Consider the following 21,899-nt stretch of genomic DNA (forward strand, 5'->3'; position numbering starts at 1 on the left):
TATATGCACGTTTACCCCAAATAGTGCTAAAACATTAGTTCCCTGAATGTAAGAAGTAGGATACAAGTTAGCCAATCAAAAGGATGGTTAAAAGATTATGCTCCAATCAGATAAACAAAGCCAACCAGTAATGCACTGTAGGCATTGGGTTAAAAAGCTATGCTCCAATAAGATAAACAAGAAAGCGAACCAATAATGTTTTAATGTTACTTAGTTGAAATGCCAATGGATCATGGTTTAGGTGTGGAAGTGTTCATGTTTCTTCGCAGTAAGTGTTCAGGTTTGTGCTCTTGTCTATTTTCGGCTGATTCTTTTGTGTATGCTTACTATTTCACTCCAATAATGAGCAGTAGTTTGGTATGGGCATCGAGTAAAAAAAAAGATTTAATTTACCTGTAGTAGTTTTGCAGCTTGAAGAGATTCTGAATTTGCATTCTAATCACTTATTCTGCCATTTAGTGGTTGGGCCTGTATTCAGTCACGTCCCCTACCTCAACCCCTGTCCGCCATTTGGTGGATGTCTAATCTCCTTATGATGTCAGACGCACGCCCAAAAAGTCCACTTGCGTTGTCAGTCGTAATATACTTTTTCCCCTTTTGGTTATCCCTCCTCTTTGGACTGAATTACTCTCCCTGCTATACAACTGTCAGGCACTTCTTTTATTAACACCTTTTCTACAGGGAGGTGAAGGTTGCATGTGAATTGAGAAGGTTTTCAGGCCTAAAACGTCTACAGGTAAGGTGGCCTTTTCGTTTTGCAGTACGATTCCTTTGCCATTCATGTTCTATGAATTGATTATAGAGAAGTGTTTATTTCCACAACCCCCTACTCCCCAATCTGAGATAGTGATACCACCGACTATGGTAAAGGGACGTATGTACGCATGCATCTTTATATTTATTACTTTACTACTAATTTAGTATCTCCAATGTACTATCCTATATCTCATCCTATACCTCTCTCAATATATCCTCTTCCTCCACTCTGACTCATCCCAAACCCCATCCTGCTACTATGATCCCCAAAATAACCCTTTCTAGACTTTCCTCCTCTACCCCTCCTTGCATCATCTCAAACCTATTTTACTCTTCAGATCTCCCAAATAAGCCTCTCTACACCCTTCCTCCCTACTCTTCTCCCCTTCCCCTCATACCAAACCTCCTCCTGCTATGTTCTCCAAATAAACACTTTCTAGACCCATCAGTCTTCAATCCCTCCTTTAGCCTTTTCAATCCGACTAGCAGACTCGCATGTCCACCGCTCAAATTAATTCCATATTTCCCTATACTAATTCACCACTAATCATGTTTGGGTTCCAGAGTAGCGTGCTACTTGTCAAAGTGCTTTGGTGCCTCATCAAGGGCACCAAGCGCTATATAAATGCAAACCCTTCCCTCTTAAAATCCCTCCACTATTCTTTTTCCAATCCAAATAACAGGCTTGCATGTTGATCGCTCAGATAAATTTTCATGTTTCCCTATACTAATTCACCAATGATTCTTTTTGGATTCCAGAGTAGCTTGCTACTGGTCAAAAAGCACTTTGACGCCTCAGCAGGGGTAGTAATCGCTATATAAATGCAATTTCAATTACAATGAGAAGCAGGCTGACCCAAAGCTCTCTGTATGGATTGGTATTGTCTACAGTGGACCTTTACAACAAAAATGGGCGAGACCTATAATTGTTGTATGTTTGTCGTAATACCAAAAGAGGGCAGTGCCGTTATACGCTTCAGTTGTGGTGTTTGTGACCTTTCATCTAGTGTCCTGTGTTCTAAATACCTTTTTACCTAGATCTGTGCTCTGCTTCTCTTTCTGAAGGGATTGCCTGAATGGGAGGGATTTGTGAGCACTCATTGGCGAACTGCTTGAATTCCACAGTTGACATTTGACCTTCTTTAAGTAAGCCTACGTCGGTCATACAGCTGCTGTGCACCGTGTCCCTGAGACAACAAAATTGGTATTGGCTACCAATTAAACCTTGTTTTACATTTTCTTTTTGTTGTGAGGAATTTTGTTTTTATTTTTCCACACAGGTCTTATTTGAGTCAGTGCATGCTCTGTTGCTTGCGAGACATTTTGTTTACTTACAGGGGGCTTAGAGCCTTCCCATTGCGTAGAGCTGATCTATTTTCCTGCCTTTTGCTTTTGTCAACGCTTGCCACGTTTAATTCCTCTTCCTGAGATTGTCCCTCCCATGGAGCATGGCCCAAGTATTTCTTCCTTGCTCAATGTTCTTCCACTTTCGGAGCTACTTAATTTTTTTTTTTATATTCCATAAGTGCATATGTTTGCAGAGTCTTCCCCTACCCCATGTCCAGCTCCTTGCCCCCTCCAACCTCACCTTGCTGGCTGCTGACATTTTCTCCCCCTACCCGCTTTGCACCCCAGCCCTCCTGCATTACCCTCAGACATAAAAGAAACCACGGGCACTGCTTGCCACATCGTACAGCTTTTCACCTCCCCCACCACACTGTTTCTCCACTCCATGTTGGCTGGCGTTGCGACGACCAAAAAAAACAAGCATTGACAAGGCCAGTAGGTCTTGCCTATGCCATGTCTGAAAGCTTTTTTACAAAAAGCACTATGACCTGGCCAGCATTGGATTATAGTTACTTGTGGGAGGGGTGAAGTTGTGCAGTATTAAGGTTTAAAAGGACATTTTGTAGGTCCCCAAGCAGCTTGAATATTTTCTAGACCCCGGGGCTATGCAATTCAGCCTCCTGTACAGACTATCGACAGGGTGAAAGGAGGAGCAATCTCACTAAGTGCCAGGGATGAGAGAGGTTGGATATGGATTCGTAATAAGTGCCTAGAAATGTATTAAGAGATTGAAAAAACCTTGATTACATTTTTGTTTAGTGAAGTGGTTTAAAGTAGTCTCTGCTGTATGGCACAGGTGTAGAAGCAATGTGAGCTCCTCACACAGTGCAGACAACAGCAGTTCAACCCTCACACAATGCCCACATGGCAACTTGCCTCAAACCCCACACTGCAAACTTGCCACACACCCACACAGCAAACTCTCCCCACACACAGCAAACTCTCCCCACACACACCCAACTCTCCACACACACACCCAACTCTCCCCACACACACCCACACTTGCAACACACGGCAAACTCCTCACTCATACACATAATCGCCTCATGTGCTTCCGTACACCCACACTGCAGACTCGCCCTTTACCGGGACATCTATTGCCATTGCTACATAATGAGGGATTTTCATCACTTGCCACATATCTGCTATAGCATGTATTCTTTGTGCATTTTAACTGAGAAATTCTCTACTCTAGAAGGATCAAAGGTTCTAAAGAAGAGCTACATATGGTGCCCAACAGTAGCAGACACGTTTTATAGGTTATCTAGTTGCATTTTGGAGGTCTGCTTGCTGTATTCAGGCGTTACTTGTACTAGGGTAAAACCTTTCTTTCAATAGAATAATTTGTGTTAAATTTACGAAACAGCAAAATAACACTGCCATGGAATGTGCTGCAAATTTTGCCTTTTCTTGTGGCATAATTTAGTTGGTCGTTCCACATAATCTAGTCTGCTGTTGTATTGCTTTCTCCTGCTACTCTTGGGGCAGATTGTATTTAGCAGTTCCAGATGTGTTGTGCATGCCAGTTGGTGCCCAACAGCCCAATCTCTATCCTTTTACACTGTTATCCTCTAGGATTCTTAAATACTGCATTGTAAACAGTTAAGTGCACCATTCTCACCTTGTATACACCATTTTACCCAAATCCTCCGTAGACCCTCAATTGCTGTATCCTAGCAATAATACATTTGGCTTCAGTCAACACATTGCTCTAAAGCTCTGTTGGATAACGTTTGTGCCATATAATACAAATTGATGATTCCAGTGTACATGCCCATGATGAAGGCAGCGGTAATACAAGTGTTTTTAGGTCTCGTCTGGCGTTAGCAGCGCGCATGCACTGCTCTTGCCATGGCGAGGGCCTTTTGGAATCGATACGGATTCCAAAGCGTTCACGCGGGGAGACAGGAGATGTGCACACGAGGATTGGATGCTTTACTGGCAGCATGATACTCTGGGGACTTTTTTTTCTCGCCGCCAGTAAAGGCAGTCCCCGCGTGCACATCTTCTGTCCGCCCTGTAAAGAGCCGTTCACGTCCCATGACGGGCCACACTTGTTTCCGTTGCCTTTCAATTTCATTCCATCTCTCATTCTTTCTTCTTTCTTGTCCATTGCGCCCTCCCCCTCCATTCCCTGACTTTCTCTCTTTTTCCCCCATACTTTCTTTCCTTTTTGTTTCCTCTGCCTACTTTCTATCTGTCTCACTCACTTCCATGCGTTCATTTCACGGCTGTTTTGGCATTGCATGGCGGTATTATTATACCCAAAGCTTTACAGACTCGCGCATATTCAATAAAGTTAAATGTGAGTTTTTGAGAATCAGTTTGTGCAAGCTGACTTTGATTCCTTTAAAGGCTTACTTTTTGAAGTTCGGGATCCCGTGAAGGGTTTCCCCGTAGCAGGAGTTTTGTTTCCTCACAATTGGGGCCGTTCATGAGGAATTTGAGGAGTTTAAGTGTCTGAGACTTGGACGGCATTTTTGACAGATTTTGACTTGTTCTTCACGTGCTGTCCTTCTTCGACCTCCAGACAGTGATCACTTGCCCTGGGTTTCGCTATCAGTTAATTTATGTACGAGTCTCCGTTGTGTTTTGTGATAAGTAGTGTGTGATAGGACTTCTCAGTGGGCATTTTGTTTCGTTCCTAATTCCGCTCGACAGGCATTGATAGTGTTTGTACAATGCCAGTGCTTGTTTTGTAGAACAGGAGGTACATGTTTTCAGTTGGTCGGGATTTATACTAGGGGCCAGCGATTGCCAGTGATATAGTAACTCCCTTATGGCCTTAAATTCCCTTTTCAAGCAAAAACAGGATCACCAGTTGCACGGTTTTGCACGCCTTGCATTAGCCAAAGCGGTAAATTCTAGGTACTTTTGCACCTTCCAAAAAGCAGGTGGCATTTATGCCTAGTAAATGGCCTGGTGGTAATGAAACATGAGGGAACAGGTGCAGAGGTTTCTTAACCAACATGTTATTCCTCATTAATAGGCCATGAAATTATCATTGCAGGCAATAGCCGGTTGTTGCTGTACGGAAACGATAATTACGGGTGGAAAATTACCTCCCCGCCATTACCGTTCAACTAGTGATCTGCCCCTTGGTGTAATAGTGTTTGTGGGGTCCTAGACTTCACTACCTAGAGGAGGGTTAGATTGACAGCCCTTTGCAGTAGTTACATCCAGTGCGTTACTGCTTGGCCTTTATTTCTTCTTTTGGAGGCATAGAAAGGCTGATATGAAGTTTCCGGTGTGCTGAATGTTATTCCCCGACTGTTGTATTTGCTTCTTAGTTTGCTAGTCTTCCTCTTAAACCCTATGCTTGTTTTAGTTGACTCTCACCTTTTATGACTTAGGTGTTCGTTTTCATCATTTTCAGGCACCAAAAGCCAACGTTCATTTTGCTTCTGTTGAGGCGCATTTACAGGCTTTGTCCTATTGAGGATCTTTGTTCCTCAGGGGAATACTGCAGGGGCTGCTGATTCTTCTAAAGTGACTGTCAAGTTATTCATGCACTCATTGAATAGGATGGGTCTCCCCAGGGCTTTAAGTGGGATGAAAAAACTGGGCGGGGGTCCTCTCAAAGGGGCGTGGTCAATGTAATTAAGAGCGTGGCTTAAACACGTAAGCTAAAAATCTGTGCTTAGCATAGTGTGCCTCCCAACTTTTATTTTGCTGTTTGGGTCATTGCAGATACATATATGATCCAACAAGTAACATCATACCTACAAGTCCGGACTATTGGTTTTGTTAATGGTTGTTAGTTGCAGTTTATAAATAAGCAGCAACTATGGCTTGTATATAATATTGAACAAGCTTCCAGTTAATACCCTGGTGGCACCACGACAATGTTGCTGCTCTTGAGTTTCAAATAGAGAAGGGAAATCCAGAGAGAAAATGACTCTCTTTAAAGGATTTCCCTTCTCTGCAGCGCTCAGCTGGCATGACGTCATGTCGTAAGTTCCCCACTAGTGAGAAGTGAGCAGTGTCAGCACGCGCACGTCCATGTGCCTGCTGTCACTGCAGTCCAGAAAAAAACGGACCGCCTGTGCCAGGGAACAAAAGAGCCCGACAGAGACCCGTTTCGAGGCCTCCTTTAAACTAGCATTGAAAATGCAATAGGTCTCGCCTTTAAGTGAAAGCCATTCCCTTTGCTAATGGTATTGTATAGCAAAGCAAATGGCTTTAACTTAATGAAAGGCGAGACCTATTGCATTTTTAATGCTTGTACATTGTTTTACCTCCTCTCTGGAGAGGACCATTGTAGGAAGTAGAGAGGCTACACACACACACACTCACGCATGCTTGCTTGGGGAGTTTAACTGGGACTCCCCTTTACTACGGAAAGAAGGGAGATGAAAGTCCAAAACCATCACTGCTACTGACTAGAAGAATGTGCTTCACATAGTGCCTCGCACCTCACTCAAGCTCTTAGGGCACTGTAAATTAGCTATTACTATTAGCCAGTGTACGAGTGGGAAGTGGGTCGAGAGAACTCCCAAGTTGCACGCATACAGTCAGACGCATTTACCAAAAGTTAAACTTGTATGAAATCCAGGATGCAATTGAAAACCTACATTTGCAATGCAATAGGTCTCGCATTTACGCAAGTCTGAGCTATTGGCATTGTAAATACTGATGCATTTTATTTATGCTTCAAAAACCAAAACCTAAGTAAAAGGCATTGTCATTTACAATGCCGATAGCTCAAAGTCGCGTAAATGCGAGACCTGTTGCATTGCAAATGCTTGTTTGGGCTTGTGGTTCTTTGAGTTTTCAAGTCAGTCCACCTCAAAGTATGCTAATGTGAGATACTTACTCTGAAGAAAAGGAAAGCTGTTGCTGAGGAGAGGTGCTAAAACCAGGATAAGTTGATTGTTACCACTGCGCACACAATACTTCTAAGGTCTTCTCTGGAGTGGTGTGTATTATTTTGTGTCGCATCTAGTGCTCAGGTAGCCTGACTCCTCCCTTCCCCATTAAACATCTTCCTGGAACCTGTGGTCTTGTGACTGACTTGGTAATTGTGGTTCGCTCATGCTTGTACGCTTTGTGTAATCTTAGGTAAATTACTTTACCCAGCTACCGACCAGATCCCTCCTGTGCTGAGCCATTGAGGTGTACATTTGATGCAAACGTATAGCAGGTTAAATATGTATTAAATATTGTTTTGCTGTATCTAATGGTACATGTAGGTATCACACTGGCATAGTCACCTTTTAGGTAAAGTAAGCCACAAGGAAATGCTCTTACATACCAGTCAATTGCATGTGCCTTGCTTAGTCCCTTTCAGCAGTACCAGTGTGTTATGAAATCCGGAGTTTACCTAGAGGCCAGCAAGACTTTCTTTTGGAGTAGAATACGGTCACTAAATTTAGTTATCAAGAGTATAATCCTACCTTTCCCACTTTACCACGTAGGTGCGCCTGGGCATTTAGTTACAGGTCAAATTATTTTCCTCAAAGCACTTAGAAGTGATGTAAATGTCATGGTCAAGTGACAGATAAAACAAAAAACGCATGGGCTTCTCCATCTCTTGTGTTTAGTTGTGAGATATAGAGGTATCCACCTTCTATACCATACTTTAAGCATTTTTATGGCACTGTTGTGCTTTTATACTCCTGATCGGTCAAGGTGTTTTGGACTCTCCGTCGACCAGTCGTGAATTGTCAGATTAGTTTATTCTATGTCTGGTGACCCACTGGGGCCAAATAAAAAATTGTTAGCTCATCTAGCTCCTTGGCAGACGATTAGGGTGATCACATATATAGTACAGTATCTGACAATTATGGATTAAGTTTATAGGTTATCTTAAACTTAAAATGGATGCTTAGTGGTTTGTATTAATCTTAGAAGTATTTCAGCTATGAATTGTCCAATATGTTCCAGTCAGTTTATGAACTTTATGGGATGGGACGTGGGATGCTATGATACAATGATGAGTATACTCTTTGTAGGATTTAAGAGGAGCTTTGGGAATGGTTAAAGAACCAAGGTTTTCTTTTACTGCACTGCTGTTAATGTCACTAATCCCAGTCATTTTTCCTTCCACAGGTAGATCGTCACGATGAGGGAGAACATGCAAGCAAGAAGGTTCTGTAAACCTGCAGGCTTCCGCGACACTAAACTCTACTCTGTCCGCAAGGCAGACGTCCTAGCACGAAGGGACAAGCTTCGGCTGGCCAGAGGGCTGGAGTCAGAGGTCCCCTCTGCCAAGGCCACTGCTGGCTTCCAGAAGCTGATGAAATATGGTGGCTGTGTCAGGCAAGAGTTGGGCCATAAGGTTCGGATCCAAAAGCAGCTATCTAGGAACATAAACACCTCTGGGAGTGTGGTGAATGATGAAGACAGTTGGGACTTGCCTATGATGTCTGGCTGGAACAGCTCGGACCTTGGGGGAGGTGGTGCTGTGAAATCCAAACACACCATGGGTGTCCAAGGGAATTCAAAGAGCCGTTGGCCCTGTGCAAATAATGTGGCTCGTGGGTCTCCGGTGGATCGAAGAAATAGCCCCGGGTTTGAAAGGGAGGATGTAGTGCCTGGCAAAACTTTGCGCAAGAGGGTCGTTCGGAAAAACCGACGGGCATTTCTGGCGTACATGATGCTGTATCATTTGAAAAAATCGGCGTTGACATTCCATTGGAAGATCTGGCGGAAGGGTGGAGGCCGCCGAAGGAGCATCGGCTCAAAGCGCATCCGGTCCTCTGTTTCCTTGTCCCCGGCTTCAGAGGCTGATGAAGACCTGGGTTCTGCTTATTGCCCATCAAAGAAAAACTGCATAGGTCCCCGGGAGTGTTTTGAGTCACCACTGTGCGGGAGAATTGCATCGGATGATCACACTCCTGTGCGGCTGCAGGTTGGACATGGGTCACGGGTACAGCCACACACCAACCTGAGTCCGTCTCATCAGTTTTCACTGGTAAACTGCAGCCCCTCCCCAGGCCCCAGTACAGACAGACTCCCACACAACTTTGGGTATCGTAGAAATAATTCCACACCAATGACTGAGTATAGCTGTGCAGGCTATGTGTCGGCAGAAACTAATCATTTGCAGGGTCTCCTCAACCACACTGGTGAGAGCACAAGCAGGTCTCCCCACACCGGTCTCCTGAGCTCGCTAATGACTGAGGATGAGGACGCTGGGGAGCTTTCATCCTTGTATCCACAGTACACAGAGTTGGAGAAGGTAACCTTTGATGGGGAGAGCGAAGAGGACCAAGAGGCCTTGTATCATGGGATGGATTCCCAGTCCTCTGGGGAGTTGAAGGGCGATGCTTCGCTGGATGGTGACTCTGGTAAGGGCTGTAATTAATGATGGGCATCTTCGGTGTGGGAGGAGCGTCTGGGGTCTAATAAACTCTTCTTAATGCCATGGTTTGAGGGCCATTATGTACAAGTGTAATGAACTATTTTAGATCATGTACTCTGCATTCTCCTGCAATCTACTGTTGGCACAGAGGTTTCCACGTTGTTTTTCTTCCAAATCTTTATTCTGGAGATCGCAAGACTCCTTCCTAATCGCACAATACACCAGGACAAAGACTCTGCCATAGATTATTTTCTTGCCATTGGTTTAGATGCATGAGCTCTAGCACTGTGAACAACTTTTTTTTGTTGCCTTTTTTCCAGTCTTTGAGTATCCCGATCCATCTTCAGAAGATTCATCGAAAGATGCATCAGTAATTGTTGCTTTGGTTTCCATCCATTCTGAGATCGTTGATTTACAGGACTCCGTTCATATCACATAGGGCTCTTGTAGGGAGGGTGGGGAACTGGCATCAAGAAAATGCCCTTTTAATTCTTCCCCAATAAGAGCAAATACCTGTGGTCAGACTACCTTTGAGTCTGGAACCTCTGCCTGTCTCCAGAGCATGAGGGATCAAACTGTTTGGCATGCCAGGTATTCAAGAATAACAAAAGATTAAATATTGCAGGGAACATTGCTGGGTACTTTAGAAGATCCACACTTTAGACCCCTCCTATCTACTTGCTGCACAATGATCCAAAGAAACCGAGGAGAACTACAGTGAGAGCAAAGGACTGTGTAGTGTGCCAGCAGCACAAAACAAAGTGCCCGAGTTCCTCTGAGGCTCAAATATAGAAGACAGCCTGCAGAGCATTAGTTAACTCTCAACAAGGACAAAGACCATGCTAAGAGTCACCATTCCTCTATCCACAAGGATCAACCCTTTGGGAATCACCCTCCAAAGCAGTCTTGGAGGCTGAGCACTGATATAGGGGAGTTTGTCATCTAGACCCAAGAATAATTATAAGACACCCGCCAGCTTGTGTTTGGCACAAGCCCTCTCTGCTTTTAGAGGGTCCTTCAAATCTGAGTTTTGGGATTAGCTCCAAGCCTTTGAAAGTGGCTGGCCCGAGACAGTGAGGATTGAGTTAAATGCTGCATCGTCAAAATCTGTTTCGAAGCAGACTCCAGAGCTTGCCCCTATATGCATCTTAATGCTAAGCCCTGAGTCTAGTGACTCTCCATTGTCACTGAGCTCTGAGATGGCCAATGTAAGACAGTGCAGAAGATGTATTCATTCCTCTTAGAAGACTCTTGGTCCACCTCAAGATGAGCCTCACATACCCCAGCCAACACCTTGTAATAAGCGGAAACTCCTATTCAAGGACAAATGTTTAAGGAACACATGTTTAAGGAATTGCTCTTATAGCCTGTATCTGAACAAGTAATAACAAGGACACCAGTCTTATACCAAAACCTTGTCCACCCACTTATCAACTTTTACATCGACCCCACACATGCTCATAAGTTCAGAGCAGCTATGACTGTTGCAAAAGAAAGTACAGACTCATCCGAACAAAGGTGCTATTGAACCAGTGTCCCAAAACCAGTGGGGTCAAGGAAAAGACTAACCTTTTGCCTTAGCTGGACCTCTGATCACTAAATCGCTACATCCTGTCCGAACACTTCAAAATGGCTACCCTTCAGGATGTCATCCCACTCTTCTGCACACGATTCCCCTTGGTAACCCCCTGCCTCAAGGATGCACACTACCATGTCCCCATACATCTGATACATGACCCAAACCTCTGTTGTGGTAAGGAGACAACCCTACCAATTCAAAGTTCTGCCATTTGGGGTTACCACAGTCCTAAGGGCTTCCACTCACTGTCTAGTGGTGATATCTGCAAAGAAACACCATACATATCTTCCGATATCTGAGGGATAAGCTGATTAACAGCAGCAACTGACACATTCCTCATGCACACTTGGGTTGCAGTGTCTCAGTTATGCATACTGAGGTACACAATCAGAAATACATTTGCATCCTGAGCCACTACAGGTCCATCCTTTCCTTGAAACTGAAGTAAACTTGCCCAAACAAAGAGGGTTATGGCATGCCAAAGGCTGCTATCTCTTTTTCAGTCACCTGGTCCTTTTACGATGAAGACAGTGGTGAAACTGCTGGGGAGGATGGCTTGATGTATTGCAGTAGTGCTGCATGGAATATTGCCTGTGCGTCCACTGCAAGAGTGTCTAGTAAGGCAATGGTCATAAAAGAAGGGTCAATTGGAAGGTCTAGTGTTAGTATAACCCAGAATTCAGCGCACTCAAATGGTGCAGCTCACAAGAGCCTTTTACTAGGCAGGCTATTTCTGGACCCTCAAACATAGGTGACTGTTACTAGACGCCTCACTCGGCATTTCTCAACAGCTTGCTGTTCAGGGTACCCGAACACGAAAACCACAGGAATGTCACATCAGTTATCTGGAGCTTACAGCTATTCAGTTGACATTGCGAGTGCTTAAGGTGCTCGTTCGAGACCAGCATTCCTAGTAAGGAACGTTCTTTCATATGCTCAGGGAGTGCCCTATAATTCAATCATACTGGGAGGGCATTACTGCCAAATTGAAAGAGGTTGGTGGGAAATATATCCAGCTCCCCACGACTTTGCTTGCTTAACATATGGGAGGCCTCTGATCTGGGTCTCACTAGGGCTCGCCCTAGCTAAAAGTACCATCGCTCAGAAATGGGGACCAGGGGACAAGCCAACTGTTAGAAATGGGATCTATGGTTAGCTAAGGCTTGCGCCAAAGTCGGGCAGAGACCACCATTTTTGTCAGGGCAAGGGAGTTGCACTCCAAAGAACTCCTGCTCGCCCCCTTGGTAGCTTGGCACGAGCAGTCAGGCTTATCCCGGTGGCGATGTGTAAAGCATTTGCGCAACACAAACAAACCACATACTAGGTGCACCACAAAAGGAACCCCACACAAGGTTATATATAAAAATAGCCTTTGTATTATCATAAAACACATTAGATGGTAATCACACAATATACACTGTGCCAACTGGCACTGGGCAATATTTACAGGGGATTATTTACACATGACTGGGCCACTGTCAGAATCATCACTTGGTAAAAATAGTAAAAGTAAGAACATATCATAAATGTGGACCACAATCAGTAATTACTGGCAAACACTATACTCCGCATCATCCTGTAATATAAATCATATCATGTACAGTATCACATCAGGCGAGAAATATTCTGCGCCAACCTCATAAGACTAAATATAGTAGACCATAACCTCCTAAACATAACTCGCATTAGGAAATAAACTTACTAACATAAACCGCAGTAGGGAATTACTCATACCTAAACCACAGAGAATAAAATAAAACAGAGTAGGTGAAACCTCATAATCATAAAAGCACATCTAGAGGCCTAAATCAGGGTGCATAAAACAGTACATGAATGACATTTCCTGTGCACCTACATAAATCACATTAGGGCCTGGCGCACTACAAACCTAACAGTTTCCCTAGCCAACTGGCCGTCTCTAAGGGGCTCAAATGCCCTACGTCCAAAAGTCAGGGCGCGCTGCCAATGCAGCGGAAATACAGGGTGCGCAATCTGCGCTGGCCTAAATGAAGCAGCTGTGAAAGGATGGGGGCAAAGGAGTGCATCTCACTCCCAACTTCAACATGTCCCCTAAGGAAAGAAAAACCTAAACGGTGCAGCTGCCCACTACTTGCTGGGAACACTAAGATGCGGCATGGGCCATCAGTGGCCCTTAAAACAAATGTGCAAAAGGTTGCTGCTGCCCTCTATCAGGTGGGGCAGCTGTAGGGCTGGGCATACTGGTAGGGACACGGGCCCTTGAAAACAAATGATGCCCCACGTGGGAGCCACACGGGGCTCTGAAGATCATCAGGTCAAATGTTGGAGCCGCACGGGGGTCTGTAAATAAACATGCCACAGACGTTGCAGCGGGCCGCAACTGCGGTGCTGCTGTGAAGATCAGCCCCACACTGGGGGCACTGAAAAATGCTCACGGACCCATCTGGCTCTTTAAGCAACCATGGACCCCCTTCGTTGGAGCGACAACCCCCCCTCCCCTCCCCCCTCCTATCAGGTGGAGGCTGCTCAGGAAATAGGCTGGGCTTTGACAGGCACCAACAAGGCGCCCCTAGAAACTGAATAGTCCCCCTCACTTGTAGGAGCGGCCCGCTTCCTCTCGCGTGTCCGCTCAGGACTAGGGGGGCACTCGCAAAGGGGCTATGCGGCAGCTCCACTCACCGGGGCGTTGCATGCAGGCTCCTCTTCCTGCCGGTACTCTGCTCTTCGCCCGGTCCTCCTAGAAGTCTCCTTAGGCTGCCGGGGCGTGTGCGGGACTTCCTCCGCAAAACCGGAAGTCCTGCCCGCCACCAGGCACATTGTTGCCTGACTTACGCTTTTGCCGCGACTCGGGACGCAGCGGTGAAACTTTCCCAGCAGAAAAATGCAGGGTGGGCACCCGCGTCTAAAAATGAATATAACGCGGACAATGAGGGGTAGGCTCCCTCCTGACTTAAAATATAGAGCAGGGTGGGCACCCGCGTCATGAAACGCTCGAAGCGGGGTGGGCTCCCGCTATTAGAATAAGGATGATATGTGGCATAAGAGCGGGGTGGGCACCCGCGAAACACATCAAAATGCGGGGTGGGCACCCGTCGCCATAATCATCACGGGGGAATCCCTATGGTGGGGATTCCCTCCTAAAGGGGATGCAGCCCAGCACTGTGCAGCCCCCAGGCTCTCCTCTCTTGGGGCAAATACAAGAAATAAAGCACAGTGTTCTCAGGGCACAAAAGTGCAGCCAAAGTCCCATGAAGGTCCTGGAGATGACAAGGAAAGAAAAAGGGTCCCGAAAAGGTCTTCCAGGGGCAAGGCAGGGCCCCGGGAGGCAAGCCCTCATGGCACCCCCCCTCCCCCCGGGCCCCAGAAGCAGCACACCCCTGGCAGATTAGAGTCCAAGAACATTTTCATGGGGTCACAGCCCTATATTTATACTACTAAATCCTTTGTGTAACAGCACAGGGTTTGGGGGAACCAGATAAAACTGGTTCAGGAGCACTTTGTGTACATGACGCCTTCCTTCTTTTCACAGGACAGGCCAGGGACATTAGACGCACCACAGGAGGTGGAGCCAGCATTGTGGAGGGAAGGCACAGTCCTATTCAGGTCCCAGGTGCAACTCCTCCCTCCCATCTACATGCAGATCTCCCTATTCACCACTGGGCAGACTCATCCTGGCTCCTGGAATTCCCCAGCCCTCTCAGCTCCTGTCAATCACAAGCCAGACATGCAATTCACATCATGCAGGCACACATAGGACACAAATGCCAACTTCTAAAAGTGCCTTCTAACATAACCACAATAAATCTGCGCACACTATTGCACAGCATTTATTCACGCGATTTCAGACATACCAGAGTTGACCACACAGCTCCTCTCATAACAGGAATTACCACTGACACACACTGATAAGGGCATCCCCATGCTTTCCTATGGGAGGGCAGGCCAAACTGCCAAATGTCACCGAGAGCGCACGCACTTTACACTGGGCCACAGTGCTAAAGTGCGCAGAGGCCTAAAATCACTACCACCATGTTAGACCTTAAGGCAAAAAGTTCAGGGGTGAACCTGCCAAAAAGGACCAAGTCCAACACCAACTCTAAGGGGATGGGAGAAAGACATGGATAGATCCATGATTGCAGAGAAAGGTATCGGTATAGTGGCAGCCTGCATTCCAAATGGAGAACACTCTATTTTGTTCGAAATTCCTGCAGTTAAAACTTCATGGAGGAGATTAAGAGTTATTTCTACTAGGACTCCACCGGCACTTACATGGGACCTAAAGTAGTGCTAACAAGATTTATGGGACCTCCTCTTGTGATATACATTTTCTTCCTTTAAAGGCAGCCTAGACAGTCCCCTCACAAATGAGTTAGTGAGTAACGAGCACTTACACAGGAGGAACGTTTTGTACAAGGCTCACAATACAGTCGTCTTCAGAACAAAACCAAAGTTTTATTCCCAATGTGATTTCCCCTCTCTGTCAATCACGTAGTGGTTTAGCCTGTCTTTTGCCCACATCCCAAGACCTTGACAAAGAGGGAAATGCACACATTAGATGTCGAGAGGGCACAAATGCACTACATTGAAAGAACAAAATAGACCAAGCAACTGTTTGTTGCTTTTGTGAAGCTTCACTCAGGAAAACAATTTCAAAGTGTGGTCTTGCGAGCTGGATAGTGAAATGCGTGCGTACATGTATGCTAAAGCAAAATGTACACTGCATGCTATTCCTAAGACTCATGCCACTAGAAAGAAGGGTGCAACTATGCCTTTTTAAGGGAACATACGAACATCTTTAAAGCTGCTACATGGTCAACTCTTCCTGTTAACTAAGCACTTTTGTGTTTATTTCAAGCCCAGCAAGACTGTTTGGTTAGACAGTGTTGACTTCATTCCAAACAAGAATTGTCTGCTCGCTAGCCACTGCTTGATGCATCAACTACTGATTTTCAATATACGCACAGCACATGATATACAGCAGCACATGATATACAGCAGCACATGATATACAGCAGCACATGATATACAGCAGCACATGATATACAGCAGCACATGATATACAGCAGCACATGATCTACAGCAGCACATGATCTACAGCAGCACATGATATACAGCAGCACATGATCTACAGCAGCACATGATCTACAGCAGCACATGATCTACAGCAGCACATGATCTACAGCAGCACATGATCTACAGCAGCACATGATCTACAGCAGCACATGATCTACAGCAGCACATGATATACAGCAGCACATGATATACAGCAGCACATGATATACAGCAGCACATGATATACAGCAGCACATGATATACAGCAGCACATGATATACAGCAGCACATGATTCAAACAGAGTGCTAGTCTGTAACTTGTAGTACTGCATATTCACACGTGTGTTCAGAAGCAGGCAATGATCTCAGATGTTTACAACCTTTATAAATTACAGCGCACCGTAAATATGTTCTCTTGCATAGTTACGCTTCACTACTCACCCATTTGGAAAACAATCCGTTTGAGATGGAGTCCTTGAGCATTGTAAGATTACAATGGAGTTGGCATCTCAAAACCAAAGGCTTTTTCGAAGAATAAAAGACTTGCAAACATCTGGACCCAACACTAGATGGCAGGAGTATGGAGAGAGAGCATGCCAATATAAAACAGTAAATGCAAAAAAACAGATCATTACAAGGTGAGTAACATTTTCTTGAATTGCAAGCTAAATAAAGGTGAGAGTTGCAGGCGCCAGAGTTTGCGACCCAGTTGATAATTATTTCTTTAGTAAGTCCCTTAAAGGCTCTTTTGTTATTCCTACTAGGACTTCAGAACAGAACCTTATTTCTTCAGTTAGCTAAATAGGATTTGATGCAGTAAGAGAATTCACCTGGGTTCTGCAACGAATGTTATAAATCCATTCCTAATGTGCGTTTCTAGTGTGGTTTCTTAATGGTCCTGGGTGAAAATCCTGTAGCTACTTTACAGAAATGCAGTTTTGTCTTACTGCATTGATTAAATGTTCTGCTTTGGATGAAACTGACCTGAAACAGCAAATTGGTGTGGGTCTCTATGTAATTATCTCCTACAAATAAGCATTTATGGGTATTTATTCTTGAAGTTGGAGAATTTGTAACATGTTACTGAATATAGTGCTCTTACTACTGATAGCATTCCTTGATGAGGCAGTCTATCAATCTTTGTGGGGGTAACAGGCCACAGAGGTTAAAAATGGCATTGATGCTCTACACCATGAGGTTAGAGGATAGACCCGATCATTCAACTCACTCAGGGCATGTACAACAGGCATTGAGTGATCAAACGTCTGATTGTGCTGCCGTCCATAACTGAAATCTCACTCATTCCTGTGATTTACAGGCGACTTAACCCCTGCAGCATTTGAATGCTTTACCTACCAATAATACCCTGTGACACAATCACTTAACTTTTTAGCAGTTTATAACATTAAGCCACGAAGTGTATCTAAGAGGGGATGACTTGCCCAAGGAAAGGTGCACCCTCTTCAAACGGGTATAATCACCATGCAGCACTAACTAGGTGTACAATAATCTAAAAACCATGGCTGAACGAGACGATTATAAAGTCAACCCGAAGATGGAATTGAAATCCCCCATGGAAATGTGAGCGGTGCAGTGGCATAGCACTGAAGTAGAATTTTTAAAATTGAACAGCGTTCTTGGGCTTTCTTTACTCCGCCCTGATCCAGGTCCTAACACTCCTTTGAAGGCGACAAAGTGAAAATAACCACAAAGGTGGATGGGGCAGACGGTAACGGTGGATAGTTACAGTGGCATTTGGCGGTGGAGGCAACTGCACAACACTGTTTAAGACAAGTGTGCTATCCCCAAGATTTATTGGGAAGCTCTCCTATTTGACTAGTAGGAATAAATATATACAGACCTACACTAGAGAGGAATAGATAACATCCAGTATTAAGACCAATTGTCTGCAAGGTATTACGGGTTCAGTGGAAATGCAATTTGCTTGGAACAATAAGTTATTTTCTTACGTTATTGAAGGCACTGGTGAGGGTTGGTTAACAACCTTGATTCCCTGGTGACTGCATGACTCTGCTACTCCCTGTACAGGACGTAGGAGTGCAGCCTTAGTCGGTATGTTCTACTTTTGATATTTGCATGCTGTTGGCCCAGACACTGCCCTCTTTAATAATTTGTGTACAGATCTGTCCCATAGGAGGCTCTTTACTTTCATCTGCTGTCTTGGGGACATGAAGTTGCAGGAAAGGTTTGTTGGAGGGGAGAAAATTAGTGGGCTTGAGGCAATGTTGCCAAAGGCATCCATCTCCTCCTAAATATCACGAGTATGTCCGGCTATGTGTGAGGGAAAAAATAACAAAGAGTCATGTAATGTCAGAGAGCCAGGAGGAGAAATTTCCTTCAGGACAAGAACACTCACTCACCGTTAGGTGACCTGCTTCATCATATGGGTTCCCTCCTCACACCGAGATTTGGGCTACAACTCCCCGAGGGGAGGAGCTCGGGTGTTTTCTCAAGATGAGCGTATGGATAGTGCTGAGGGGGGGGCCGAGTGCGAAAATGAGCGATTAAAATGTCTCCATGGTTCCACTAAATCTTTATTGGGTGGACTCAGGGACACAGTTAAAAAGCAAGAGGACTAGAGATTAAGCCGCTATATCCCTAGATGTAGGTAAACCTGTTTCTGCCATAGGTTGGTCCCTTAAAGAGATCTCGGTGTGAGGAGGCAACCCATATGATGAAGCATGTCACCTAACTGAGAGTGAGGGTTCTTGTCCTGAAGGACATTTCTCCTCCTGGCTCTTTCTTCTGACATTACATGACTCTACTTTTCTATATTTCCGTTCTCACATATAGCAGGACATACTCTGTGTGATATTTAGTATTCTAGAGGGATTAGTACCCCCTGGCTTTCTTTTGATCCCCGCTGATCCTGTGTAAACCTCCATCTCCTACTGTCACCAGTCTGGAGGCTGATATTTAATTGGCCAGGACAAATTGGATCGGGTACAACTCTACTTCCAGCAGGTGCAACATTCACAGCAACATAAGTTGCCAGTTTCTCAGTGATTTTGGTAACTTTTTTCCTGCTCTTGGGGGTCTGCTTACAGCTCTGACAATGTGCCGCAGTATGGACTTGTACCAACTGTGCTGTTCCAGTGCTGCAGCGTGTACTGCCAGTGCACCTCAGTCTTGACTCATGGCACCTGTTCTACAACTGGAGCCCATCTACAGAATTACAAGTGAACCCTACTCCCGACATGCAGCATATCTGCCCATTAGCACAGCTTGCTCTTAATGGGTTCCACATATAGTATTCTGCTGTTGCAGCACTGGGCCTCACACACTTTAGTGTACCAATGCAGCTTAGTGGTGACTGGTAACATGCCTTGCTGTTACTGGGACGACCTAACAGATGCACAGAGAGCTCTGCAGACCATTAACTCATCAGCAAGCTAGCTATGGATTAAATCCCGTTGATTATGCAATAATTGTTTCTTTTGAGTATGCTGTGCTTGCTCCTCTTATTGCTGTAGTATTCTGCAGATTATTCACAACCTGTTTTCTTTGCATGCACAGCAGCTATGCTCCCAAATGGATACATGTCCATGACCTCACATAGTGACCTTTGCCTTCCCGGTGGCTCTACGGACCCCAGCATCATGATTACCAACGTTTGTAGTATTGATTCAGCGTTGACAGATCAATTGCATAAGAGCCCCAGAGCGCCGGAGGCAGTGATCAGCAATGGTCCTCGGGCAGAACAGACTGAGCCTATCCCCAGCAAGCTGGAAAATCAAGTGGGAGAAGAAAATGAGCAGCCTGAGAAGCCAGGCCAGTCCGAGTCCTTGACAGAAGAACACATAGCCTGTGTACAGAGTAAGTCTACTTTTCTAATATTGTTTATTCTCAGGCGTTATTAAATTTATTTGACACTTCTCCAACTGAAACTATTCGTAGTCGATCAGCTGTAGCAGGACCTGGACCTGAAAATCGTGAGTATTAGTGACCGTCCCTCCTTCCTTCTATAAGAGGCAGGCACTTCTTGTATCACTTTGTGCAAGCAGCAGAATGGATGGACCTGCACAGCACACTGGCCTGCAGGTGTGACTGTTAAACCAGTGTTGTCTCACATATGTAACTTTAGAGTAGTCCTCCACCATCACTATTAATTCCCCTGCTACCCTTTTGGCCGATACCAGTGCATCTGAGAGCTACTGCAGTACTGCACACCAGTGTAGCTTTGTCACACCAAGGGAAGCTACTCTGTATATAAGCTACCCTTTGCTAATTGACATTATTAAACTACTTTTAAACAGTGGCTAAAATGTTGTGGTGTGCCATCATGAAAAAGCTAGATGAATCTGGCGAAAGTAAATGCTGCTTGCCCTTCTGGAGGATGTCTTGACTTGTGCTGTTTCTCTAAATTCCTGCTCTTGCCCGGCCAGGTATTTTGGATCAATTTTTGCAGACCTATGGGAGCCTTATTCCGCTTGGCACTGATGAAGTGGTTGAAAAACTGGAAGATGTGTTCCAAGAAGACTTCTCCACTTCACAGAGGTAAACCCCGCAATGTTCGAAGTTTTCTTTCATACAGATAGTTCTTTGGGAAGACTTCAGTCTATTTTAGATATAAGCTAGCCTTCTTTTGTGTGACTAGCTAAGGATGACCTTGGACAAAAAAAGTGCCAACATTATGTTATATACATTTCTAGAGCGGACGTTCACCAAATGTTTTGACAGCGCTATGGTAGCTGAAACAAAGCACACGACTGATCATTACACATACACTTGCCTGAAAAGCCAGGTCTGTGAACGTTTTCTGAACATTGAGTAACAGGGGGAGGGTAGACCTGATTTCCGGTGGACGGGCGATGAGGGGGGGGGAATACTAAGCATCTGGAGCCACCGAGTCTTTTTTAAAGTAGGAATGGTGACAAAATTCAAATACATAGACCTCAAATTGCGAGAGGGGATGTATATTTGTATGCGAGCAGAGATCAAACCGGGACTACCAGTCTGTAGAGATTTAAAGATAAGGCAGCCCTTCTTAAAAATGGAGCTTTGTTTTATGAATAGCCAGTGCAATTTCCTAAGGGGGCTTAATGTGACTGTTCAAAGGTTGTTGGTTCAGAAATCTGGCTGCCTGATTTTGAACCAGTCTCACACTATGCTAACTCCCTCCACTTGGGCCTTTTTAACATTGAGGTGACCAGAGCAATGATAGCCTGAGTGAGAGCCTCGAAGGAAAGTAATTTACTGATCTTTCTAATTTTTCAGAACTGTAGAAAGCAAGATTTTACAGACTCTAATTTAGGTTTAATAGACAATTTGGCATTGATCAGTACTCCGAGGCTCTTAACTGAATTCTTGGCATAGGGAGGGAATCCATGGTGACAGGCCAGAGTGTAGACTCCACGGGTCATGTTTATTTCTGGTGGTGACAATCTGTCTCATCTGAGTTGAATTTAAGTTGTTTGTCTTTCATCCAGTGGTGGATGAATAACATTGTGTTTTGAAAAGAGAATTTGCATTCCGCGAGTTGTCCATAGTGAAGATCAATTGCAAATCTGCATAATTAACTTTTCTCTTCACTTGTTTTTGGGAGCGTACCAAAAGATGGATATATATAGGTTAAAAATGTAGGGGGACAGAGCAGATCCTTGAGGGACACCACAGGTTAACCTAATCTTAGGGAAGCAGAAGGTGGATAGCCCAACCACCTGGTACCAGTCTTCCAAAAATGAAATAATCCAGTCCGCACAGAGCTCTGGAGGCCTGCAGCCCCGACAGTCCATCAGGATGTCATGGTCGACCACTTTACCAGCCACCGAAAGGTCAAGAAGCAACAGTGCCTGGGTGGTGTCCCTGTCGACTGCTTCGCGTAGATCGTTCACCACTGAGAATAAGCGTCCCAGTGGA

The 21,899-nt window shown here is 45.0% G+C and overlaps 1 protein-coding gene across 2 annotated transcripts in view; it reads left to right on the forward strand.

The window, feature by feature from the left end:
* Window positions 1-21,899, forward strand: part of SENP3 (SUMO specific peptidase 3) — a 253,052-nt gene that overhangs the window by 66,400 nt on the left and 164,753 nt on the right. Inside the window, exons 2-4 of one of the 2 annotated variants that reach the window (XM_085639232.1) lie at window positions 8,155-9,395; window positions 19,560-19,856; window positions 20,426-20,537. In XM_085639232.1, coding sequence (XP_085495358.1) covers window positions 8,168-9,395; window positions 19,560-19,856; window positions 20,426-20,537 — 1,637 coding nt within the window. In that variant the 5' untranslated portion in view covers window positions 8,155-8,167. Of the gene's footprint in view, window positions 1-8,154; window positions 9,396-19,556; window positions 19,857-20,425; window positions 20,538-21,899 lie in introns of both variants that reach the window. The other variant, XM_085639231.1, reaches the window with a different exon arrangement.

This window comes from Triturus cristatus, chromosome 12 (genome assembly GCF_964204655.1).
Source record: "Triturus cristatus chromosome 12, aTriCri1.1, whole genome shotgun sequence".
NCBI lineage: Eukaryota > Metazoa > Chordata > Amphibia > Caudata > Salamandridae > Triturus > Triturus cristatus.